Source organism: Arvicola amphibius, chromosome 1 (genome assembly GCF_903992535.2).
Source record: "Arvicola amphibius chromosome 1, mArvAmp1.2, whole genome shotgun sequence".
In the NCBI taxonomy this organism is placed as follows: domain Eukaryota; kingdom Metazoa; phylum Chordata; class Mammalia; order Rodentia; family Cricetidae; genus Arvicola; species Arvicola amphibius.
The window spans coordinates 3,708,740-3,736,575 of NC_052047.1; the positions used below are offsets into that span (position 1 = coordinate 3,708,740).

At 40.0% G+C, this 27,836-nt stretch overlaps 1 protein-coding gene across 1 annotated transcript in view; it reads right to left on the reverse strand.

The window, feature by feature from the left end:
* Window positions 1-2,119: 2,119 nt before the first annotated feature.
* Window positions 2,120-27,836, reverse strand: part of LOC119824767 (ATP-binding cassette sub-family G member 3-like) — a 51,582-nt gene continuing 25,865 nt past the window's right edge. The window contains 8 exon segments of the mRNA XM_038345222.2: window positions 2,120-2,202; window positions 10,048-10,114; window positions 11,598-11,724; window positions 13,600-13,685; window positions 14,561-14,650; window positions 21,958-22,115; window positions 23,631-23,755; window positions 25,172-25,261. Of these exon segments, the coding sequence (XP_038201150.2) occupies window positions 2,120-2,202; window positions 10,048-10,114; window positions 11,598-11,724; window positions 13,600-13,685; window positions 14,561-14,650; window positions 21,958-22,115; window positions 23,631-23,755; window positions 25,172-25,261 (826 nt within the window).

Here is a 27,836-nt window from a genome sequence, read left to right on the forward strand (position 1 = left end):
CAAGGAACCTTTAGTAGAACTATCCTATCCTGTCTTGGCAAGATAAGACAATTTTGTTTTATCCACTTATGGATATTTTGTATCCTAGTCAATAGTGGAGGTATGGGCTTTTCTTTGCCCAAAGGCCAGTTCTGCCAAGAAGACAAACTCCCAGTGGAGTGTCTTTGGTGCTCAATGTTCTCTCGGGAGTAGAGCATTGTTGCCAGGAGTGATTGTGTCTCATAAGTACAAAACTCTAGGTTAGATTAAAGGCCATGTTCTACAGCTCTTCAAAGAGGTCGAAGATTATGCTGTCTATACTAAATATAATCTCTATGTGTCTAAAAAACCTGATTATCCTAAATATAAATATGACAAACATATAATTCTCAACACTTATCTAACTGTATGACTAATAGAATAGACAACTATGCAATAAATGAAAACACTGATTTTCAAATGTAAACAGGGTCATTACATAAATAATATCCGAGGTAGAAATGTACATTGCAATATGGTAAACAATGTCATTACATAAATAATATCAGAGGTAGAGATGTACATTGCAATATGGTATACAATGTCATTACATAAATAATATCAGAGGTAGAGGTGTACATTGCAATATGGTATATATCTCAATATAAAAATTGTTTCAAACAGAGGTAGGATCATACTCTCATACTATGTTCAATATATCAATATACAAGAATCAGCACCCATATAGTTTTCAAAAAACAATAATTCACAAAAATCAATTATTCCTTCAGACCACCAGTTAATCCCCCCCTTTTTTTAAGGGGGCCAAAATGATGTGGGAGATTTGAAATAACCAAAAATAGTCCTTTTAGAATAAATCAGTTTTAATAAAAGAAGAAAGAGGGGCACACTTACAAAGCCAAAGCTCCAACGAAGCAGAGAGTCAAGCGGGGGGGCAGGGGGGGGTTGGGGGTGGGGAGAGAAACAGGGGCGTCTCTCTCCAACCCGGTTCTTTGGTTCTTTTTAAAGGTACCTTTCTCCCCTGGGGCAGCCACGCCCCTGAACACAGGGATTGGGCCAGCTGCCCCAACACTGTAATTCCTTTCTTTCTGTCTTTGAATGTAGCAATCAATTGTCATATTATTAATAATTGATAATTGCAGTCTGGAATACTTGTGAACCTCCCTCTAAGTTCTCACTTTAGGAATCTTTAGTCTTGTTTACCCTATGCCTAGAAATTTGCAATTGAAATTATGAATAACAGTTTTTGAACAAGAGAGGTTTAACATTCTTCAATTAAAATCGGAGCAGAGCACACTGATGTGGCAGAGCCTTAGCCCCATCGTTTGGTTTGTTTGAAATCCCAAAGCCTAAGCCTTCTGGATCTCAAGGCACAGGGTTTAGAGGATGCTGTTCTTCTGAAGCTCCACATTTGCTTGGTGACAGACTGCTAATAATTATCCTCAAGAATTGAGCCGGGCGGTGGTGGCACACGCCTTTAATCCCAGCACTCGGGAGGCAAAGGCAGGCGGATCTCTGTGAGTTTGAGGCCAGCCTGGTCTACAAGAACAAGAGCTAGTTCCAGGACAGGCTCTAAAAAAGCTTCAGAGAAACCCTGTCTCGAAAAACCAAAAAAAAAAAAAAAAAAAAAAAAAAAAAAAGAATAACAGAGCACCTGACAGATGTGTTAAGCAGGTTTTGTTTTTCTTCCTTTTCTGAAGTTGGCCCTGTACTTGGAGGTTTTGATATGCTGATGGCAGGAGGGAAAGCAGGAGGGGCTGGGTTTGCTTCAGTGCTGATGTAACTTAACCCTGGCTAGTTTGGATGTTGTCAGAGCTCTTCACACCCTGTCCACTTTAAGGATGCTCCTGGAGGAGGCTTGCCTGTGCCACTGGTCCCTCACAGGCAGGAGCTCACCACACAAGACAGCAGATATTAGAAAGGAAACCTGGCTGTGTTGAAGATGGTGTTTTAAACTTTTTCACTAGCTCAGTTCACTAAAGGCCTTACTTTAAAGCAGACAATAAATTGTGAAATTGGATATTTAAATTTCATTTGTATTCTTTTTCTTTGGAAATCTTAAGCTGCTTAGCTACTATTTTGGTGTTCCTAATCCCTGTCATTTTAAAATCTAGGTCTTTCTAGAATTTAAACTTACCTGTTACAGTGACGATGATGTCATTGTCGGCAGTGCATCTTCTTGGCTGTCTGAAGATGCCTGATGACCAGAGGTGCAGTCTGAAGCTGGAAATAGTCAGAAATTTCTCCTGATCGCTGTGCAAGTCCAACTTGTTATTATGTTATACCTCATAATGCAACACACACACACACACACACACACACATGCACACACAGAACATGTGGTAGTGGTGGTCATGTGTTCTCTATCTGAACTTTATTAATCATAATATGCTTTTGAAGTAAGACAAATCTTCCCCCTCATCTTTTTCTGTTTTCTTATATGCTTCTCATCAGGGCTCATTTCTTTCTTGGAATTTGGAGTCTAAGGGGAGTCTGTACTTGGTTATGTCAGCCTCTCATTGGGTCCTTAGAGAATCACAGTGACATGTACTGTTCATCAGGAAGGAATCTGTCTTTGACTGCACAGTTTAAAACAATCAAACAATCGCTAAGTGTGCTGCTCTGTGTAATATTGTTGTTTGCATGGACCATCAACTTACTGTTGCCTTTCCTTCTACAGGAAGGAAGACATCTCGAGATGCCTTCCAACAATGACCCTGTTTCAATCCCAATGATAGAAAGAAATCCTAATGACCTTCCTGGAATAGACACCAGTGACCTGAAGACATTGAATGGAGAGGCTGTGTTAAGTTTTTATAACATCAGCTATCAAGAAACAGTGCATAGTGGCTTTCCATTTTGTAAAAAAACACGTGTGGTAGGAAGACTATCAAATATCAGGTATGTGCATGAAGCAGAATCTACAGCATTGAACAGCTTTTCAAAACACAGAATTTCTCTATTATCTATAAGCTGTGTGTTTATGTGTGTATATATATGTTTATATATATATATATGTATGTGTGTATGTGAGTGTTCACATGTGCAGATGTGTAGATCTTCTGCTATGTTGCAGACAGAGTCCCTCATTGCTTACTTCAGTGTATGCCAGGCCAGCTGTCTGCAAGTGTCCTGGGAATTTCCTGTCTCTGTCTCCCATCTCTCCAAAGAGAATGGAGTTACAGGTGCCACCACTGCACCCAACTTTATGTGAATTCTGGGTGTCTAACTTAGGTTCTCACCCATGCACAGCAAGCGCTTCACCCAATGAACCATCCCTAGCCTCACCCTGTTATACTTACAGATAGATTCATGATCACAGTGAAATTAATGTGATGGATTCAATATAGTGGATGAATGGCACAAAAGATAGTTCTCTGAAAACACAAAGAAACTTTATATGCTCTTAGACTTACTACCAAAACAACAACAACAAAAACCCTGAGAAATAATTTTAATTCAATAAAATAAGGATGAAAATATAATATCAAGCACATGCTATTAAAATAAAAGGATTCAGAGGAAATGTTGAAAATTATTTCCTAGAAATTAGAATGTATGAAAGAATTATGTACACATCTGTGCACCCATCCCTCCCAAAACTGAACTGAGAGTTTAGAACAGGCTGACTGGGTCAGTTACCAGTGATGAGATGAGAGGGAAGTAATGATGAAGTCCCAACAGCAGAAAGTCTGGATCCTCAAATACTTGTTCATTAAGTGCTGTAGTGATTTGCTGTGGGCTGGTTTCCCGCCGCCCTATGCCCCAAAATAATTACACGGAAACTGTATTCTTTTAAACACTGTCTGACCCATTAGTTTCAGCCTCTTACTCACATCTTGACTAACCCATATCGAATAATCTGTGTAACACCACAAAGTGGTGCCTTACCGGGAAAGATTCTAGCATACGTCCATCTTGGGCTGGAACTTCGTTGCATCTGTCATCTCTCTGAGGAGAGGCATGGTGGTCTGACTAACTTAGGAGAGGCATGGCATCTGACTGAGCCATCTACCTCACTTCCTTCTTTCTGTTCTGTCTACTCCACCCACCTAAGGGGCAGTCTATCAAATGGGCCAGGCAGTTTCTTTATTAGCCAATGAAATCAACTCAAACAGAAGACTCTCCAACATCATTTCCCCTTTTTCTGTTTAAACAATAAAAAGAAGGCTTTAACTTTAACATAGCAAAATTACATATAACAAAACAGTTATCAAGTAAGAATTACAGTTACAGTATTTATATCTACATTATCTTTTATCATAACTAAGGAAAACTATAATTATCTATCTATTCTTCAACTCCATCAAAGACTCCAGAACAATATAATATTACCTAAGTAAATGAGAAGTAAGCAACTTACAAAACTCTAGAAATGACAGAGACATCTCGCTGCCTGGACAGTCACCCAAAGTTCCTCTGTACTGTTGGGGCATCCATCTTCGGCCTTCAGGCCCATAGTTTCCAACAGACATTTCCATGATGCAGGAAATTTAAAGACAGTTCAGTCAGTATTTGCTGTGTCCTGCAGAATGTCTCACAGACTCTTTCATGAGTCAGGAACCCCAAAAGACCATCTCACCTTTAGGCAAGTTCAGCAGTCCTCTCTCTGCAGGTTCTTTGTGTCCAGTCTATGCATCAGTCCAGGCAAGAGCAGTTTCTTGCCCAAATAGCTATAAAACTCCATAAGGATCCTCTTCGATGCCCATCTTCCTTTTGAAGTGGATTGGTGCTGCCAGGAGCAGACGTGTCTCATTGTCATGAAAAACCTTAAGTTATTAAAACATTTAAAATGCTGTTTTCTGTAGCCTTTGAAAGATATGAAGAATGTCTATCTAACTGAAATATATCTCTATATATCTAGAAAATCTAACTAACATGACTACAAGCTTGAGTATTATCAATGATTATCCATTAACAACCTATATTTCCTAATTATACATTACATTTTTAAATGAACTACACATTCACAATACCTTAATCATTATCAAAAATACATATACATATAACAAAATTGACCTTAAATTTATATCAATAGAGTAAAATTTATACCAATGTAAATTATTCATATCTATATCATTTCCCCCTTTAAATGTAAAAGAACATTTATAAACAATATTTGGGAATATGGGCGCAGTTATTTCTCTCCAAACTGCTTCCTGCTGAATGGGGACGCTGTTAATCAGATCTTTCATGGTGTAACCTGTGTGCTAGGTACATCTCAGTTGGCAGCTGAGCGAAGTAATTTTTTGAGGGTGTTCACAGCAACCTTTCAGGAGGGCGTGGTCTATCATACCATATTGGTATAGAAGCAATCCATAGGGTCTCATTTTCTGTAAAAACAAAAGAAGAATCTCTTTTCCAAAGTATCATATCCTTAGATCCAAATTCTGAAGTCAAGGTATTTTCAAGATATCTTTCTTGGATTAGTTCAGCAGCATTTATAAACAAATATCTTTTAGCAGCTGTTGGTTCTTCCTTAGCATTCAAACAATTCAAAGAGAGCATAATAGTATACAGTATCAAGATTCTCCGTGTATTTTCCATTTTATACGACGTTATTTTAACCTCTATTTCGTTTATTTTTACTTTTATGTTTTGAGACAGGTTCTCTGTATATCTTTGTCCTGGAATAACTCTTTAGACCAGGCTGTCCTTGAACTCACAGAGATCCTTCTGCCTCCCCAGTGCTGGGATTAAAGGTGTGTGCTACAACACCTTGAACTCACAGAGATCTGTCTGTCTCTGCCTCCCAGGCATTCGGATTAAAGGTGTGTGCTACCACACCTTGAAGTCACAGAGGTCAGTCTACCTTGCCTCCTAAGTGTTGGGATTAAAGGTGTGTACCACCACACCCTAGCTACTTCCTTTTTTTTTACTTTTAAGAACTTTAACCTTTAGCTTGTGTATATTTTTAACACACTATAAAACATTTAGAGGTTTTCTTCATCTTTGAACCTCTCTTTACTGTATATCTCTCTTTCTGATCACATGAGTCTTTAATTTACCAAACAATATCGGTAGGACTAAAGCCGTGACTTTGGCGGCTGGATCCAGCCCTTTCCTTAGCTTTCCAGCCTCATGGCAGAGGTACTGACTGTAGCCATGTTTATCATCACAACTCTGTGGCGGTTCAAGGTCCCTGCCAGCAAGGAAGCTGCAACAGTGTTAAACAACAATCAAAATCTCCATAGTCAGGACTTCCTGCTTGAAAGAGTCAGAGTTTGCCCTGGCAGGATGGCCCAGAAAGCTGGCATTTTAAAATAGCACAACTTTTTTCCTGCTACAGCTGAAAACCGAAAAACACACATCAAAGTGCTAAAAAGAGCCAAAGCCAACATTCCACACATTGTTCCATGACTTAGAGAATCATGTTTCCAAACAAATGCTAAGGAAGGAGCACACATACCATGATTTCTCCATGCAGTCTACATGACTCTTTCTCCTGACCCCAACCATAGCCTCTGTTCTTGGGCACTGGTTCTGCTCCTCAGCCTACAACTTCCATCATTTTCTTACTAAGAAGGGAATGGGAAGGACAAAGGATTGATACACTGTCTGAATATGAAGTAAGAAATGAAAACATAGCTATGTTTTCTATAAGAATATGCCCTTTTCAATCTGAATATTCAGTACTCTGAATCAGTCAGTCAGTTTTTTGGACATAGTTTGTGTTTGTGCTGTACCGATACACCAGTAAATAATGTCCTCTACTTGAGGGATGTCTCCCAATCCTAAACTGTTTGGGACTGATCAGCTGTGGGAACTGGGCAGGACAAAAACCCCAACAAGCAGGCCCTCATGTTACAAAGAAGGAAGATGAATGTCCCCTACCTAAGTACTAGCTTAGTGTAGAAGCTGTGAGTCCCTTCTAGAGAGAGTCTTTGGGTCAGCACAATGAGGAAGGAATGCACATGGGCTAGAAAGAACACTGAAAGGGACAACTGGAAGATCTAGGGGCACACTGAGTCTGCACCAAGAGCCAAACTGGACTTTTTGTTACATTGTACAACAGTTTATAAGATATTTAAAATCACATATATTGCTGATGAGTACTATGCTGTTATGGGAAAAGACTGAATGAAGAAGATATGATTATAAGTTATAGAAACCCAAGGGAAATAAAGACTTCGAAGGTACAGATATAGCAGCTACTAAGCCATAGTCTGTAATCTCTAGGGCTGCAAAGGATCTTGGAAACGAGCAGATCTGGGTGTTGACAAGGATTCCAAGAGGCAGTTTCTACAGATCCTGTTTTTGTAAGGCAGGGCCCCAACATCTGTGTCTCAGCAACATTCCTCAAGAGAGCCTCTTGCCAAATTCTATACCACTGAGTTTTAAGATCAAATGTCAGAGTCATTTCATATTACAATAACCCTGTCATTTTATAGCAACTATAGCTTCTATAAGAAAACAGGCTGAGAAATCTATGCTGAGCAAACCAATAACAGCACCCCTCCATGGCCTCTGTGTTAGCTCCTGCTGTGGGACCCTCACCCCTTATTCTCAAAGGGATGAGAACTTCCTAGCAGAATGTTTTCCCAGGAAGATAGTGGCCTTCTCCCTCCTACCTGGGAGATTCCAAGAACAAAGTCACTTAAACCAGCCAGCCACATGGTACAGGCTGATAAAGATGGCCTGACTCAGCATCAGTGGCCTTGCTCTAAAAAAAAAAAAACCAAGAAAAAAAAGCTGACTTAACAGGATGGGAGGGAGCAAAAGTCCTTGCACCCATGCCAAAGCAGCTTTAAAGAGCCTCTTTGAAGTTATGCTTTTAAAAGCTTACCCCACAGAGGAGATACAACTTCTCTTTACCTCACTGCAGTGGGGTCAGAGATGGGTTCCAAACATGTTTGTATTGTGCTAATTAAACCTTGCTTATTACAGTCTGGGCCTCTCTGGTGGTCTCTCTCTGGGGGTCGTAATCTGGGCACAGTACCTGCCTCCAATTTCCTGCCCTGCTTGACTTTCTGTCCTGATTTCCATCAGCAACGAACAGTGATATAGAAGTATAAGTCAAGTAAACCCTTTCTTCCTAACTTGCTTTATGGTCATGGTATTTTTTCAAAGTAAAACAAACTCTAGGACACCATCCATAAATCTTATTTAATGAGTTCATCAAAGATGTTTCCATGGTCACTCATGTATGGTTTGTTTGTTTTTGTTTTGTTTTGAAGTAGCGTCTTTTGCAGCCCAGGGTAGCCTCAAACATACAATCTACCTGAAGATGACCTTGAACTCCTGATCTTCTCACTTCTCAAGTAATGACTATAAATGGAAATTTTTGTCCAGCCAGGTCCTGCAGCTGTTCAGTCCCAAACTAACACACAGAGTCTTATATTAATTATACACTGTTTGGCTAATGGTTCAAGTGTATCCCTAGCTAGCTCATACATCTTAAATGAATACATTTTTGTCGTTCAATGTATAGCCACAAGGCTATGGTTTTCCAGGAATGTTCTGACATCTTTCTCCTTTGACAGCTGAATGTCATCTCCTTGACTTCACCTACTCTCTTTATATATCTCTGTTCAGATTTCCTGCCTGGCTTTGCTCTGCTAAGCCATTGGTCAAAACAGCTTTATTCATCAACCAATAAAAGTAATAAATATACAGAAGGACATGGCATATTAAATGACACTATAAGCTTGCACCAGCACACCAAGTTCAGCAAGTTCAGAGAACTTTTTAACTTTAGAAGTAGCACAGTTTTTTATACCATATTTTAGAACCATGTTTTTAAATGAATCTGTAATTTCTTATGAGCTAGATAATGGCTGATGATGGATTCATTTAGTGGATATATGCACTGACTGTGAAGATGAAGATATAAAAATGTAAAGAATGTAAGGTTCTCTAGGACAAATTCTCCCTTTCTAGTTAAAGAAATTTGATTGGTTTATCTCATGATTATTATCAGTGAGATGAACTAACATGCAATACTTAAGAACCTTACCTTGGTGCTTGGTACTTTTATCTTATAGTTTAGTTTGTTACTATCTTGTGAATTTAAAAGAAAATTGACTGTTGCTTATTTAGAATATAACAGAAACTGAATAGAAACAGTCTTCATTAGATACTTTACACAAGATGTACTTTTTTATATTTGTAATTTTTATTTCAAAGATTTGACAATCCCATATATGTATACAATGCATTTCAACCATACTCCCTCCCTCCCACCTTTCTTATCTCCCTTTCAACCCCTTCATTCAGCCCTCTGAACAAGTCTCTTTCCTGCATTCCTGTCTTTGTGTTCTGTCTTGTGACCCACAGAGTTTAACCAGGGCTCTCTGTGTGACCCTGGGTTTTAGACTGTCTTCTGGAGCCTAGCTGGCTCTCCTATGAGTATACACATGAAATCAATGACTGCCTATCTATCAGTATCTACCCATAGCTACAGTTCATCAGAATGAAGTATGGTCCTCTTGAGTCCCTTCCTGACCATTATGTTCTGGATGAGGGACCCAGTCTTGTGCAGGTAATTGTAGATGTTGTAGACAGACCATGGTTGCAAGGGCTGTGTGTGTCATGCCCTTAATACAGCATTCCCAGCCGTTCTTCTCATCTTAGGGTTCCTGTAATCTTTATACCGCTCTTCCATACAGTTCTGAACATTAGAGGAGATGGTTTTTGTGCCCAAGAGTCAGTACCTTGAGCAGTCATGAGTCTCTGCACTCACCACAGTTCATTACAGAGGGACTCTTATCTGGATAATGCTGTCTATAGCCTGTGCCCATAAGTATAATTAAAAATATTTAGAAGACAGTTTGTAATCAAATCTCTTTAAACAATTGTAGAAAATTTCTGCCAAAGAACCTAAAATGCCAGTTGACGGTTTTTGGTCGGATTTACAGAACAACAACAGCAACAAAAAAATTAAGTTTTGCTTCTGCAGAGACCAGCCTTCAGCAGCTCAGGAACTGAAGGGACTCGACAGAGTCAGAGGACTAATCACCCCATAGACTTTTCTACCTGAGAAGTAAAACTGAATTCTCTGGGTCTAGCGAATTGGACAAAATTTAACTCTCTGTGGCTGGCAAGCAAAGGAAACAAACAAATACACACATCTCAAACACGTCAGGATCTCAGCGAGAGTGCTGATGAATGGAAAACCTTCAGCAGGACAGAGAAACTAAAAGGAAATGCAGAGCATGCAATCTACTGAACAGATAAAGGGGCACACAAAGACTTTTCTGAGGGCCAAAGCTTAGTTCATTTTATTGTTCTTTCTGTTGCTTGTTCTACTCTGTGTTTTTTCTTTCCTGTTCTACCTTGATGTTTTCCTTCTTTCTCTTTCCTAATGACTTCCCTCTCACTACTTCCAGATGACTTCCTTCTAGTACTTCCTGATGACTTCCTTCTCACTACTTCCTGATTACTTCCTTTTCCTCTACTTCCTGCTGTCTTTATTCTAGCTATTTTTCCCCTTACAGCTTATATAACCTAGCAGAATCTTTCAAACAATATAAAAATGACAATGTGGTTATATTTTATTTTTAACAGAGTGATTACAGTGAATACAAGTAAGAAACAACATGCTTCCCATTTCCCTTACATGATTAAACATTCTATGTATTACAGGTAAAAAATAAACTATCCCCAAGCACCCACATACAGTTAAATATTTAACTTTTAGACGTCTCATAGACCATGAGCTTCTCAGCCATAACTACTTACCTAGGCAGTAGTTTTTATAACTGTCTGAAAAGCAGGCTAGTAGGTTCACTTTTCATATTTTACATTCCTGTCCCATTATGATAATTAACCATACCATTCTTTGTTTTATAGTTACGTGAAGTCAATTGTTTACAGCTTTCTTTCAACTATGGTGCACCCTGAAACCTGAGAACCCATTTCCCAATATCAATAAGAATTTGAGCCAACTCCCAGGACTCAATTGTTTTCCTTAATTATTAACCTAAACAACAGTCCATATGGTTCCTAAGAGAAACTCTTAACTTTTAGTTTTAAGATAATTCCTTGTTCCTATTTTCTATCCTCTCCAGTTCCTGCTGTATTAGGGCTGTGAGCAATACTGTTTTCTACATTTATCTATATTAATATTTGCACGGAATTTTCTACATTTATCTATATTAATATTTGCACGGAACTAACCTCTATTATAATCCCTTACTACATTTGTACATTTGATAAAAACCCATAATCATCAAAATTCTATATAAACTACCACTATTATTGTAAAATCATAACTTCAATTATATAATACAGCTTATGAAGAAACCATCTTTATTATAATCCACTACTGCCTTGTGGTTCATGGCATTCTCATGAGATAATCACAAAACATTAAAGATAGGGGAATCCCTTCACACTCATTCACACCATGACAAACACCAGAGAAAAATGGCAGCAGCAAAAATGTAAAGGCACAGCAATAACAAGAGACATTCTGGAGCCCAAGCCCTTAGGGCCTTGCCTATCTTGATCCAGCCATCAGTGCCTTGAATTCTGATGGGCCAAACTCCTGAAATTCAAGAGCTACCTACTGCTCCTCAGACACAGTCACTCATCGGTAAAGTTTTAATTTTTTAAGGCCAGTTTAATTCAATGAACGTGCAAGACCGTTTTAAAAAATGTCTCATTTTTATAAAAACTAATAACTCCACATAGTTACTTGAGAAGACGATAATTGTTATACAAGCTAAGGCCACGTGATTCTTCCAGAAGCCCCACGATGAGAGGTCAATGCCCTGGATCATCAAGTACTCTTCACCAGTGCATCTGTAATTCAACACACACAAAAATAATGTCAAAGCTTATTCAGTACATTCACTGCTCCTCCCTTTTAAAAACTCTGTTTCAGAAATCATTAAAAATTTCATCTTTATATTTAGTTAATAGTTGTACTGGTGTACTTACAATTTTGTTATATATTATGTCAATCTAAACTATGTGAATGAGGTCCCTTTGTTAATTTTAAAAACCATCCAAAGAAGCACAGCTATCACATTTATTTAAAAGCATAGAGGACGTAGGCTTAGTAAACATGGATGAGTTCAGTGAGTCACACTAAGGTCCAACTTTGTAGACTTAACTGTGTCATTCATTTCTAAATCTACAATGCTGCTCTCTTCAAAGGACAAAGGCACAGATGAAGAGCTTGTTTCTCCCAAAACAGAAAACCTCAGCTTATTAATTATACACACAGACCCTCTAAGAGACCAAAGCTTTGTGTAATTCTCCTGACTCAGCACACAGTCAGACAAAGAACACAGTGTCAATTTCTAGACCGAGGACCAGAGGAGAAGGGTTTCTGAGAGGAGTCAGTCAACTGCTGTCAGCTCAAGTACTAAGAAAGCAGTGACAACTGTAGATGCTCAGCTATGGAACATCCCTTGGAGCCCATGGCTACAGACAGAGCCTGGGTAGCAGTTGGAGCACAGCAGGATGCTGGGACCCGGACACAGCTTAGAAAAGCACCTGCTGGTAAAAGTTCTGGATACACTACAATACTGCCTGTGTATCCCTAGCACTGTATGTCTCTATCCCTACATGTCAACATCCTTGTGTTTCTTCACCTTTGTGTGTTTCTAATCCTGTGTGTCTCCATCCATGTGTGTATTCATCTCATGTGTGTCTCCATCTCTGTGTGTCTCCATTCCCTTGTATCTTGTAGAATTTAACATTTCCCAAATCCATGGAAAGGGCAGATTTCTCCTTCCTCTTCTGAAGACAATCCTTTTATGGATATGAGGTCTGTGTATGGGTTTTCTTGTTTTCACATTACCCATCCAAACCCTCCTGACCAGAAACAGGTTAGGAATTTCTATTAGAAAGAAACCAGACCACACCAGGAGAAAGGAGATGTGGAAAAAAGATATCCTCAGCACTTTTTCTTATCAGTAATTCAAATATAAATTCATTATTTTTTGAACATCTGTGAAAGACTTAACATATCACCATATTCCTCTCACATTTTATATCAATATCAAATTAATGAGAATAATTATAGAAAGCAAAGGTACATTCAAGGTATTGGACAAAAATGATATTTCCTTACAACATAGTGAAATGTATATTTTTACATTGCAGGACAAGCCTTCTGATAGGACATTTTGCACATACACACACACAGTCACACACAGTCTCTTTCTCTCTCACACACACAAACACACACACACACACACACAGAGAGAGAGAGAGAGAGAGAGAGAGAGAGAGAGAGAGAGGTGCACCACCCTTTGATTTCTTAAGGTCTTCCAGAGTGTGGGGCAGAAGAAATACCCTGAAATCTGGCAGACAAACTTCACTCACTTTTATCTTTGTTTTACTGATATTCTTGGGCTCTGCTCACAGGTACCATAATCTCTACATGTGGAAACTGTATGCCATTTAAACTATCAGAGCAGCCATGTCTGATAACAATTCAAATCCACAATCAAGACACCAAAACCATTTTAAAGGCCCTGAAGAACCCTTTCTACACATTATCTACACTTTGGAGCAGTAGGATGAAAACACAGCCATCTGTGCATTGGTTACCATGACTCATTCTGGGAACAGGCAGAGGACAGAGAGTTAATCCTGAAAGCAAGGGTTTCCCCTCTAAGTCTAGTAGCATTCTATGTCCCCATGTGGTACTGAACTCAAGCTTACATTACAAAGTTCTGACATTTACTGACTTCTGCTGTTTTGTTTTCTGGACAGAAGTTTTGTCCCAGGAGTTCATTGTGCAGAAAAGCCTGCAACACAAACAGGAACAGGGGAAGGCAAATAGTTTAATATTTCCATAAGTTTCCAAAGAATAAACTCAACTATAACTTCAAGTTCAATATTGACTGTAATTTGTAAATATATTTATCTTTTGCAGAAATATTTTTAAACAAAAATATTCTCACCAAGTTCAATATTGACTGTAATTTGTAAATATATTTATCTTTTGCAGAAATATTTTTAAACAAAAATATTCTCACCAAGTTCAGTCTTCCCAGCAAAGTCGTCCCCTCCCCTACACTTGAAGGTTTAGAATTGAAATGATGGGGTTTCCCAACGACTAAGAGGTGGACTCTCTAACTAGACTACTCCAGGAACCTCCTTTCCTTCAAGTCTATTACCCTGTAAACACTATATTTTAAACAATACTACTGATTTATACTAACAGTATTATTTTGTATTGTTTTCATCAAAACCAGTTGTGATTATTGGAATAAGAAAGTCTATTAAGACACACTTTCCTCCAGAAAAGGTTAGCAAAACCAGTTTCTGTTTCTTTTATTTTCCTGATATAAACTATATAACACAGTCCCTGATCCTTTCCTTACCTTATTGGGCAGAATCACAACTGCTTGCTTTTCGTTGTATCATCTACGTTTCCCCTTTACCCTGGGAATTTTTCTTACCCTTTATTTCCTTCAAATAACTGTGACTGGGGAAAATCCCAGATAACTCACTGACCTTCTTCTATAACTAACAGGAAAGTTCTCATCCTTTGCTCCTGGAAGGAAAATCCTGGGCAGCGACTGGTTAGAGATTACAGCTGGGGAGAGGACTTGGTTGGGAATCATTTCAGTTGCTACAGTTGGAGAACCCAAGTACAGTGACAGACAGGACAACTTACTGTAAAACCATAATGCGGAATGCTAAAGTACTGAGTCCATGAGAAGTCCTGTATGACGTTTATGAAATATACTGACAGACCTAAGATAAACTACAAAGAGCAAAATCATGAATTAGCACCAGTACAGGAACTAAGAATTCTAGTCAAGATCCTTCATCTTCAAGACCCCTGATCGTTACTGCTCAGACCAGTTCTTCAAAACATTCTTTCAGTTAACTCTAAACAGAATTTCTCCCCCTTTGCAAAGCTAAGACTCCAGGTGGGTTTTAAAGGATAACTAGTCACCCCACTCTGCAGGAGCCAAACTTACAGATATTACATAATCTTTAAAATGGCATGCAATCTATGAACATTCTTTAAACTTGAAATACACCCATCGTACATATTTAGAAATCCCCTTTAGATTCTTTATAATACCCAGTTTATGCAGATACTATGAATGATGAACTGGAATGAACAAGGGATGGCTATGAAGTTCACATAAGACTTGCCGTATGCAGTCTTGGATACACTAGAATATGCAAACAATGGCTGTGTGTGCATGCATTCAGACTGCACCTGAACAAATGGTTATACAGAAAACACACTAGTTGGCTTTATAACTAGTTCTAAGGTCACTTGTAGCAACTATATACAATAACCAGCTCTTAGGTCCTTTCCTTAGGCTGAGATAAAACAGCATGACAAACATAAAAAAGTCAGGAGCTTTTTCAAGTACAAATTACAAATATAATAGGAACGAGATGAGAGAAACAGTCTCATAAACAAACACCTCAAAAAGTGGAAGGAAGGGAATCTTGGAATAAATCTAACCAAATGAAATACTTGTACAATAAGAAGGTTAAAACACTGAATAAAAGAAAGAGGAAAAAATATAAGAGAGACAGACCTCCCATGATTATATTTCCTAGGATAAAAATTATGAAACTATCCATCCTACCAAAAACAATCAATAGATTCAATGTAATACCTATCAAAATTTCAATGCAATTCACAGAATTGGAAAAAATATTAAATTTCACATGGAAATAAAAAAGACCCAGGTTAGGGGAATAATCCTTAACATCAACTGCTCCAGAGATGCTACTTGAGTCCATTCATTCAACAGAGGCACACCAAATCTAACTCCATCATTTAGGGTTGGGGCAATGGAGGCACATCTTCATGGAGCAAAGAAGCTTGGAACCAGCGAGCGTTTGTGGGAATTTCTGGAGATGAGTGGTGTTCACGGGCAATATTGGACAGGGGAGGGTGTGTCAAAGGGAAGGGAGCCCTGTGTGTATGAAACTGCAGCAAGGGCTGAAGGAAAAATCTATCCTTTTGTGACTCATTTTGTTTACAAAATCTGTGATACCTTTTCAGTTGAGAAGCATGTCAATTTATAAAATGAAATTTTTCTTTACAGTATGGGTTGACACCATATAAACTTGCCTTATATAGAGCACATGCGCTCTACAGTTTACCTAAGTATTCAGGTCTCTACGTCAGTTTTATAAGCACATTTGGTGATTAAGCCAAATAGGTACGGTTTCTTTTTTTTAAAAATATCAGTGCTGCCCTGTGGGAAGTCCAAGTTCCTCCCTCCCCCATCCATCCAGGTCTAGGAAGGTGATGATCCAGACAGACTAGGTTCCCACAAAGCCAGTACATACAGTAGAATCAAAGCCCAGTACCATTGTCCTTGGCTTATCAGGAACCCTGACTGCTCCTTGGACTGGAGAGGGAGGGGGAGGGGTGATGGGGGGGAAGGGAGGAGAAATGGGAGGAGGTTAAAATTTGTAAAATTATATAATTTAATAAAAAAGAAAAAAGAAACAAGCCTAAACTATGGGACAAACTTTTATTTTAAAAAAATAATAAAATATCAGTGCTGTTCTTGAGGGTGACATTGCTTAAGTAATGGACACTAAAATGGTAGAGGGAATATGGCTTCAACTCAGAAGCATATATTGAGAAAGCCTAGCTCATAGGGAGTGTGAACTGGAAAAGAGACTCTTCCAACATAAACAAAGGAAGAGTGTGTACCAGGGCTCAGCTTCCCATTTAAAAACAAGTTCTTCACTTCTAATCTGATTTTATTGGCAATTTTCTACTTGTTAAGGCAACTTCACATTAATGTTGTTTATGTTGAAAAGTGTCAACTTTATTTTCAACACTGAAATTTATAATTTTAGCATTTTTCATTCTGGTCCTTATATATTTTCTTCAATATACTATATTCAACATAAATAGGTTTAAAAATCATGTTGTCTCTTTGATCACTCACTCTACTTTAAGTGAATTTTGAACAAGCAAATACATTAGGTTATCTATCAAATAAGTGATATTGCCAGATTAAAAAAAACAATAAAACTGTCAGGAATCAGCACCCATTGGAGAGAGAATCCATCCCCCAGTTCTTTAAGGAATAATTTATCCATTCTGTTGATTAGAGGCTTTCAGTGGGCCTTCCTGCCTATCTGGGAACAAGATATAGACTCTAGCAAAACTGAATACCTCATGTGTCCTCTCATAAAGAGGACAATATGCCATTTGCTTTGGTAGGACCAGGGTCCCACTCAGAGGAAAAGGATACTTGACCCTGTGCATGTCTTCCCTCCCAGGTGTAGTAATCACCCTTGGGCACATGAGCTCTACAGTTTACCCAAGTATTCAGGTCTCTACGTCAGTTTTATAAGCACATTTATCAAAGGTAAAAAGAGAGTAAACTCTACCAACTTCATACCCTTTAGGTTATGAAGGATTGTTAGGTTCCTTTTGAGAATAAAATTTAAAGACTGCCTGGATGATCCAAAGGGGACAACTTGGGACACATGTACTTGTCCAGCAGAGAAAGTTTTCTGTTTTTGTCTTTGTTTGTTTGGTTTTGTTTTATTTTGTTTTCTTAGATAAGGTTAAGACTAGGCTCTCAACAAAACAAACTGTTATTAAAACTGTTTTACTTACATTAAAAAGTTTTTATTATCATGTTCAAAATAATAAACAAGACTTTTAAATGATAATTTTAAAGGTTTTTTGTGTTAAGACTGTCCATATCCTCCAAACAATGATGTCAGCAGTCTTTCACTTAGATGTACTGTGTCCCACCTCCTTAACCTTCTCAACTGTGCTCTTGGTTAACAACACAGGAAAGGGGCTTCCCAGGTCTGTTTCAACTTCTTTCTGTTTTGTTTTTCAAATTTTTAGCAGCATTTGGCTCCCAAACAGATCACCATGGACTGGAAATTTTAACAAAATAGTCTGGATGAAAACTTTGCAACCTAAGAGAAAGCAAAGTGGAGGAGTAACCCACAACACAGTTGATGTGAAAATGACTTCATTTCCTGGTGGGAAGGCCTGTGGACTCCCTAAGACAGGAGATATGTAACATTCATATGAGGAGAGGCTTGCAGTCCTTCTGAGAATGACTTTAATCTAAAACAAACGTGTAGTTCTGAGTTACTCTAAGATAGTCTTCATCACACCAGCATCAGCGTGGGGACAGGAGGAGGCTCTGTCCATCTGAGGAGGTGGTACACGCCTACCACTGTATATTAAAGTTCTCTTCTAGTTTGTTTATTTATTTATTTGGTATTTGTGGAATTTCCTCTGGGTTCCTAACCCAACAAAGGTCAGTCTACTTCATAGAATTAAGGGAAACTTCCAGGAGACAGTTTAATATTGTAATATCTGATGTATTCCTTTTGAAATTTCCCCATATATTCTCCAGGAAAAACTCACTCTGTTGTGTACCTGTATCCTCCCCCTTAAATATATAATCACACATGAGAAGGGAAAAGGGGAGGGGTCACACAGGTTTATCCATCTTATGTATATGGACACATTCTGTCATCTTTAACCCTCTACCAACACACTGGAGTCACTGTAGAACTGCATTTCATTTTTAAATCTTCTGTAACAATGCTCAGGCAGTTCTGGACTTCAAGGTGACTCGGTTTCCCTTCAATACTCTGAGGTAGGATGACCAGAATCAACAATGGGCAGAGCTCATGGAAATGGTGCCTGAGTCTTGCTGTTTCTGCTATGTTTTGGGGTCCATGCTCTGGGATGGCAACAGAACCAATCTCTACAGATCATCTTATCCACAAGAGCCATGTTTGTCTACTGTTACAAGCCCTGAGAGTCTGGCACCCCACCAATGACACAGATGAAAACACTATCATTGTACCCCAACAAGAGTGCCCCAAAATGGTAGAGGGTTTTAGGTCTAAAAACCAGAATGCCAAAGCTTCCTTTATAGAAATTAATCTACAGTTTAGGTAAGCATGTTTGACAGAGTACTCTGAATCTAATCCTTAACATGATAGGGCAGAATTTCCATCAGTTTTTCCTTGTCTCTTGTAGTGATTTACATCTTGATGTAGTGATTTACATCTTGACTGGGTGATGTCACTGTGGGCAGTGAGCTAGAAATGCTGAAATATAGGGTAGGGATTTCAGGAGACTCGTGGTGAAGTTGCGAGTGTGCTCAAGGACAGTGATGATACCACCTGGGTTTTTCTGCTTTTCATTTTCGGGAAGAAAAAGAAACACACAGGGAACACAGGACAGACTACTAACCAACCATTCATTTTCTGATTGTATTTATGGCCTGCTCTATGAGATGGAAATCCTGTGTAATGCTGGATCTACAGGGGTCATAGGTCCCAGGAGAGAATCTACTGTTAATCTTCTAAATGGACATGGTATTACACCAATTGCTAATGAGTTGTTGTGACACCCACAGATTAGCACATCTCAGACCTTCTTCAGAGAAGCTTCCTTTTTCAGGAGACAGTGATTAAGACAGACCCATCACAGGTCAATATACAAAGAATAGAGATGACAGAGGATCCAGCCCTGAATGGGACATCTGGATATCACACCCTCCTCCCAAGGATCAAGGATCATGATGATAGAGAGGCTAGAGAGACTGTAAGAGCCAGAGGCACTGGACAACTACAACAAGACAGTGTTTTCCTGTCACAGCAGGACAGGGACACATATGAGTGCACAGCAGTTGTGACAACATGGGCATCACCTGTACAAGATCAAGACAGACAAAATGCGTGCATGGAGACGAGAGTTGGAAATGAACGCCTACCTGTGCCGGAGGAGCTTTTGGCAGTGATGGCTGCTGGGAGAGGGAGAGCCAGTTTTCTTTAAGGATGTGGCCCCTGAGAGCTTACCCATGTTCCAGTAGATGGCGCAGCACACAGGTACATATGGGCACAGCTAAGTAGACCCAGTGATTTACAAAATCTAATCTAAGAATGAAACGGGGAGGGGAGAATGGCAAGAGCGACAGGAAAAGTAGCAGTTTACTTCCCTGCCGCTGAACACAGCACCATGATCAAGGCCACTTATAGAAGAGAGAGATCCATGGCCTTGGCTTTCCAGAGAGATAAGAGGCCATTTGGCAGGGAGGCATAGCAGCAGGCAGCAGGCAGCAGGCAGCAGGCAGCAGGCAGCAGGCAAGGAGTTCAGAGAAGAAGCTGAGTGCTCACATCTTCTCGTGACAGTATAAAGCAGAGAGGAAAGAGGAAGGGGGCAGGAGTATAAACACCCAAAGACCCTCCTCTGTCCTGCAACAGACTTTCCCCACCATGTCTCTATCTCCAAATGGTCCCACAGTCTCTCCAATGACACCACCATGTGTAATCCATGTTCATAAAAGACTAAGATTGGGTAGCCAATTACAGAAATTTGATTAGTAGTGTGCTAATACTGGAAAGTGATGAGGAGTCTGGAATCTTCCAGTATTGCTAACACTTTTCAGAACACAAATGAGCCCTGAGATAGACTCCTAGTGCTGAACAATTACATTGATCATTGTTGTAGAATATTATTTTAAGATGTGTTACATGCTGTGGAACATTGGTTAATGATGCAAAGATATGACACAATCTTTTTATATTGCATTTGATTAACTTTGTCAAGTTGAAATACTTTGCCTGTCTACACACCTTATTGGTCTAATAAAGAGCTGAAGGACCAATAATGTGGCAGGGAAGGGTAGGCAGGGCTGCCCGGCAGAGAGAATATCTGGGAGGAGAAATCTGAGAGGATGGAGGAACAAGAAAAGGAGAAGAGGAGGATGCTAGGGGCCACCCAGCTACACATCCACTGATTCACACAGCCAGTCATAGAGTAAGGTGAGAGTAAGATACACAGAAGTGAGAAAAGGTAGGAAACCCACAGACACAGCTGACCTGGGCTAATGGGAGCTCACTGATCCCTAATTGGGGGCTGGGGAACCTGCACAGGACCAAACTAGGTTCTCAGAATGTGGATGACAGTTGTGTGGCTTGGGCAGTCTGTGGGACCATTGTCAGTGGGACCAGGTTTTGGACCTAGTGCTTGAACTGACCTTTGGGAGCACATTCTTTTTGGGGGAATACATTCCTCAGCCTATATATGGGGGGACAACCTGGCCCTGCCTCAAAGTGATGCACCAGTCTTTGTTGACTGGTGCCCCATGGGAAGGCTTACCCTCTCTAAGGAGTGGATGAGGGGTGGAGTTGAGGGAAGGTAAGAGATGTAGGAGGGAAGAGAGTGGAAATTGGAATTGGTATGTACAATAATTTTTAATAAAAATAAATAAAAAGAGAAAAGGAAAAAGCCTAGAGGCAAATGTTAGGTTAAATAATTTAAGTAAAAAAAATAATGGCTAGAGACAAACAAAGCCAAGGCTAGGCATTTATAAGTAATAATAAGATTCAATGTGATTTATTTGGGAGCTGGGTGGTGGGTGCCCAAAAAAGCAAAGAGTGAAGAATAAAAATCAACCTGAACTATGCTTTCCTATTAGAGACTACTGAATAAACCAAATCACCTCTGCTATGATTAAAAGAGCAGGCAAGTCTCTCACACTGGCATTAAGGGAAGGCAGCAATCTGTCTTGTTGTTGGGGAATCAGCCAATCACACCAATTTCTTGAAGTTCCATTTTATTACAGTTTTGTAATATGATTCCAAGAAATTTCTGGTAAAAGCTCACAAGAAACAACATGCCAACCATGTTGGGAGAGGCTTCTTGTTTGTCCCGGTGTCCCAGAACTGAAATAATCACACAGGAACTGTATTAATTAAATCACTGCCTGACCTATTAGCTCTTATAGGATAGCTTTTACATCTTAATTTAACCATCTCCATTAATCTGTACATTTCTACTTGAGGTTACCAGCAAAGTTTTAACATGTCTGTCTCAGGTGGCTCCATGGCTTTTCCCTTTATAGGACTAACATCAGAGCAGTAGCCATAAAGCCTAGGAGGAAAGGCATTTCCTTCTCTCCTACAGACCATAATAAGCTTTAGAATAAGGCCTCTGTCCAAAGTCCTAATGAGTCAAACAGGTTACATGTGCAAGAAAGAACATAAGGAAATTCTTCCTCTCAGAAAAACACAATTCATACTCACCAGCATGAGCACAAAGTAGATGGTCATAAGGAATGTTTTTGGTACAACCACTGCAATCTGCCCTGCCCCTGAAGACAGCATCAGGGAACTGGCAGAACAAGTCAACATCATGATGGTAAATATCGCACTGAAGAAACCCTTCACATCCGTGTCTACTCCTTTGAAAGAAAAAAGCATGGTCAGTTCATCTGTCTATGTCAAGAAAATTGTACATATTTCAAACAATGCTTTAATAATCAATGAGACAGGTAACAGTTTCATGGCCACCCAACTTCTCTGCGTCTCTAAATGTGACCTGATCATGTGGATGCTGGGAACAAAATTTCAGGACTTTGGAGGAGCAACATGTGCTCTTAACCAATGTGCCTCTCTCCAGACTCATCATATCACTTTATTTTTATTCTTGTCACAAAGTGTATCTTTACATATAACACATGCTCTCCTCTATATAAGATTATGAGCAATGTATGGGATCCTGACATGGAAAACTACAGACTACACAAGTGGTCCAAATTTTATTGCATTTTTTTCACTGGAAAATCAGCAATAGAAGATGTTCATGTCCATTTTTCTCTGTGTTTATTATAATTGCATTAGTAATAAAATTGGGATCCAGACTGTGTCAGTTGTTTTTTTGTAAATTTAACACAACCTAGGGATCTATGGGAAGAGGGAACCTCACTAAGAAAATGCTTCCATTATCTTGGCCTGTAGGCAAACCTGTGCAGACATTTTCTTGATGGATGATCTATGAGGGAGGTCTTAGACAACTGTGGATGATGCCATCCCTGGGCAGGAGGTCCTGGGTTCTATAAGAGGCAGGCTGCGGAAGCCATTAGGAGCCAGTAAGCAGCACTCCTCCATGGACTCTGCTTCACTCCCTGCCCCTAGGTTTATGCGCTGAATTCCCACCCTGACTTCCTTTCTTAAAGGGCATTGAACAAGCCCTTTCCACCCCAAGTTGATTCTGGCCATGATGTTTGTCGCAGCACTAAAAACCTAACTAAGGCAAGGGTTAAACAACCACGCAGTGGTTTTAATATCTGGAGGACAGGAGGGTGCCTTTAACTTTAATTTTCCCTAGGAAATCACTGTGTAACTACTCTGGTGGAAGGGGATGGTTTCCGCAAGCTGATCTGTAATCTTTATGGAGCTAATGCTGAGTCACACACAATCCTGTGTTTTTTAATAGTCACAAGGACACAAGTTAGAATTTGGGGAACTGAGTTCCATGCCTAATTGTTTACAAAATTAATGTTATTACTATCATGGTGTGCAAAATGCATTTGTGGGTATGATTGCCATGGTGTGCATATGTCGTGGTGTGCATGTGCTGTGGTTTGCACTTATGTGGGCTGAATTGAGTATAAGCATATAGGAGACTGGAGTGGCCAAGTTAGCGCAAAATAGTGACAGTTAGAAAAAGGCACAGTTGGTGCCAAAAGTGTAAGAGCTAAGCCATAAGCGTGACAGCTATGCCAAAAGTATAACAGTTAGAAAAGGGCACAAAATTAAAAAACAGTGACCCTTCTCACACTGAACTCCTGCATTGGTGGCACACATTGAGATGAGCTTTTCTACTCATGCTCCTCTACTTTAGACTCGCCAGAGTTGTACAAACCAAAACACGCTCCCCCAAGGGTAAGGATACATTTTCTTGCTTTGTCACTTACCTGCTATGATGAATAATATAACAGTAAATATAATATTTGGCAATAACCTCCTGGGTACCAGCTCAGCCAGCAATTTCCCAAGGATATACGATGACACTCTGTAATATCCACTAGTATATTCATGTCTACAGAGACAAAGATCACATTATATATCATTAGATTAGTCCGGAAGGCACAGGGGAAATGCTGGTTACACTGACTTTTGCTACCACAGGCAGCCTAACAGGACAGTGTCTGCTATACTCCATGCTGACTCCCACACATGTCCCCATCTTAGGGACCAGCCACTCTAGGTATGCAGCCTTATGACATTCTCCCCACCAGAGAACTCTCCCCGCTTTTGTCCACTCTGGGCACACAACAGCCCCTCCAGGAAAACAGCCCAATGTGCCCACTCTCCCCAGAGTCTCTGCCCCTCTGAAGATGGCTCCCTGGGGAGCAGCTCATTCATACCTCACCTCAGACAGTGGTCATGGAGACTTCTGTCCTTCCAGTTCTTATGAAGAAGGTGACACTGTCACTCTGAGGTCACAGTGCAGCTTCAGGACACTACATCCTTCTCTTCTGCTACCCTCACTTTAGGACAGATGTATTCCTCCAATAATCTCTCTTTACAACCATGAATCACTACCAGATGCCAAACCTACCCCTTTCCCTGCCTTGCCCTCCAAATCCCAAGCTCTTCCTCTCCCAGTGTCTTCAGTGCATCTCTGGGTTTTGTTTTGTTTTTGATACAGAATCATCAGTCCAGGCTGGCCTTAAGTTCCATACATACCCAAGAACGAGCAACTTCCTGCCTCTAACCTGGTTACCAAATTCTGGGATTACAGACATACAGCCACGCTCAGGGTTTTGTGGCACTGTGACTCCAACACAGGGTTTCATGCACACAGAGACAGTGCTCTACCAACTAACCGAGGCCCTCAGCTACTCTCTGAAGACTTTCCTCCGTGGCATGTACTTAGCCATCTTTGAGAGCAGGGAATCCTAAGCTTAGGCTACCAGGAAAAGGTTCTTCCATGTTTGAAAACCACAGATATAAACAGTTCTTCTATGTTAGGCTGCTGTCTGGCTCTTTCCAGCCCTCCATCAAGATGACCCTGATTCCTGTACAGCTGTCCATCTCCAGCTCCAATGTGCTGCTGAACCCACTACACCTAAGCTCTATGAAACCCCTGACATCTTTCTTTGGGAGGGGGTGGGTGAATTTCCTGTTATGTTCAGCCCTCTATACTGTGTTGTCTGCAGCACTGGGATCTAGTGGTCTCACCCCAATTTTGAGACTTTCTATGAGCAGCAAAAACCTCTGCTCTTAATTTTCTACCCATTTTTCAATTAATATTACAAAACTCTTTACATACTTCAAAATTCATGGTACCACATGATAAACACAAAATTTCATAATTTGTTTTTTTAACTAAGTAATTAAGAAAAAGGGGAATTGCTGGTAATTCATGACATAACACCTTAGGCCCAACTATGAATGTAATTAATTTGATCCCCCACCCCTGATGCCTGCTCCTGGAGCAGGGGTTACTCACGGAAAACAATTCCTGTCAATCATAAGAATCTCTCCCGCAGTCACACTTGTAATACACTGGAAGATTGTGAGCAAGAAGAGCAGGCCGGCTCTGCCAGGAGAGAATGGAGGCAAAAGCAACAGTAAATTCAACATTAGGATGGGTTGTCTCCAATACACCTTGTTCTGTAGGATAAATAACATTACACAGATCTCTTCTTTGAAAAAGAAAACAGTACTGGAGAGATGGCTCAGCATTAAAGAGTGCTTGTTGTTTTTGCAAAGGACCTGGGTTTGGTTGGCAGCACTTACATGGTGGATCACAGTCATCTGTGACTCGAGTTCAAGGGGATTTCATGCCAGCTAGTTTTATGTCAACGTGACCTAAGCCAGGGTTATCTAAAAGGAGGGAACCTCAATTGAGAAAATGCCTCCATAAGATCCAGTTATAAATCATTTTCTTAATTTCTGATGGATGGGGGAGGGCCCAACCCATTGTAGAGGCTACATCCTTGAGCTGGTGGGCCTAGGTTCTATAAGAAAACAGGTTAAACAAGCTATTGGGAGCAAGTCAGGAAGCAGGACCCATCGTGGCCTCTGCAGATTTCTGCCTACTTTGAGTTCCTCCTGTCTTGACTTCCTTCAATGATGGATTACAATTTGGAACTATAAACTGAACAAACCCTTTCCTCCCCAACTTGCCTTTCTGTCATTTGTTTATTCAGAACATTAATAACTGAAACTAGAACAGGAACCAGTGCATCTTTCTGATAGTCACAGGTCTCAGGGCACACTCATTTCACACAGACATACATGTAGGCAAACACTCATACACATAAAAGTACAATAAGTATTTATAACTGTTCTGGTTTCAAAGGTCAGGGAGTATGAGTCCCATGAATTATTTTCCTCTCTGTCTCCACAGCAGTGTCTGTTCATTGAAGTAGGTCCTCTAAAATCCAAGAATTTCATCATGACCCTTAATGTAATGATCCTAGAGTATATAATTTAGGAATTAATTAGTTATAGATAAAATCCTGAGAGTGAAATCCCATAATGCCATCCATGTCCTCATCATGGGAAGAAACAGCATTAGAGGGAGGGTCTGCCACAAGACAGCTGAGAGAAGGTGGCCAGACAGGAAGAGCCTGGGAGAGAATCCTCACCTCAGGTCTCACACTGCAGTGTGGAGACACATTTGATTTTAAATCCACTGAATCTGTGGTAGTTACTTGGCAGCCCAATCCATCATTTTAATTTAACCAACAAAATTCGTAAGCATCATTCCCAATGTATAAAGAGAGAAACAAAAAGATGAATAAAGCTTCAAGGAATTTTAATTTTCATTTGGCCACTTTGATTTTACAGAAGGGTAAGAATGAAAACATGAATCAGTGGGGAATCCCCACTCAACAGCTAACTACAGACCTGCAGACATCGACTGTTGAACCATCTTTAGCGCCCCAATGATTACCCCTAAAACAGGCCAACCAACTTCCTGCATGGTTTCCAAAGAGCTCAAAAAAGGAATAAAATCATGCTTATTTGTGAAGAAATAATTGGTGTTCACGTGATAGGAGATGGTAAGCAGGAGGAGGGGGAGCAAAAGTTCCTCTGCAGTTACCTGTTTCCTGGACACATACGTCAGGTTCCTCTAAGACAGACGGCATGACTGGCCTAACAGCCTGCTATACCTTTTCAACTGAAGTCAGAGGTCAGTGACTCTTTATCTAGGTACACAGGGGTGGTTAGATATCAGAGCAGATGAGGGGGCCTTATGAGAGACAAGTTTCCTCCAACATCAAAGAAAAATTCCATTTAACAATCTAGGAAAGGCCACATTTCAAAAGAAAAGAAAAGGAAAGAAAAAGACAAGCTAAGAATGGGTAAGACTGTGAGAAGAGCAGGGAGCAAGATCTCCAAACTCGTGAAACTTTGGAGGGAGAGGCAAGAGGATCGCTGCAGACTGAGGCCAGCCTGGGCTACATGACAAGTTCTGGGCCTGTCAGGTCATAACTGTGGCCCTGCCTTTAATGACCAAACAAGAGCAGAGGACCTGAGCACCACGTGACCAACCACAGCCCAGAGGACCTGAGCACCATATGAACAACCACAGCCCAGAGGACCTGGGGTTCTCCTCATCTCCTAATGAGCCAGTCTTGCTTTCAAGGCTCCACTCTACTAAATGCACAACTTTCTCTCCACTCTTCCATTCCCACACACCCATTCCCTGGTGCTCAGGGCATTCTCTATCTCTGTCTCCAATAAATTGTCCTCAATTCCCATTTGCTTACTTTCATATGTTTTTATCAACAAAACCAAGAATTTAGGAAGTGAACTTTACGGCCTTGGCTATACTTAACCGTATATGCCACATCTACTTTCTACCTGACATTTTAAATATTATAATTGTAGACTGACAATCTATAGCAATACATTTAAGGTATGAAACTAATACGATTCATGAAAAAATTTGTGAAATAATTATATCAAGCTAAATAGGGTGATGTCCATCACTACAATTATACATCATTTTTACAGTAACACATTAGAAATGTATTCTAAGAAACTTTGAAATGTGTACTAACATCTGCTAGATTGTATGTTCTGTGCAGTTTATCTCAAAGGAATAAAATCCTACTTATGCTGTTTAACAGATTTTATACTCGTAGCACATATGTGTCTCC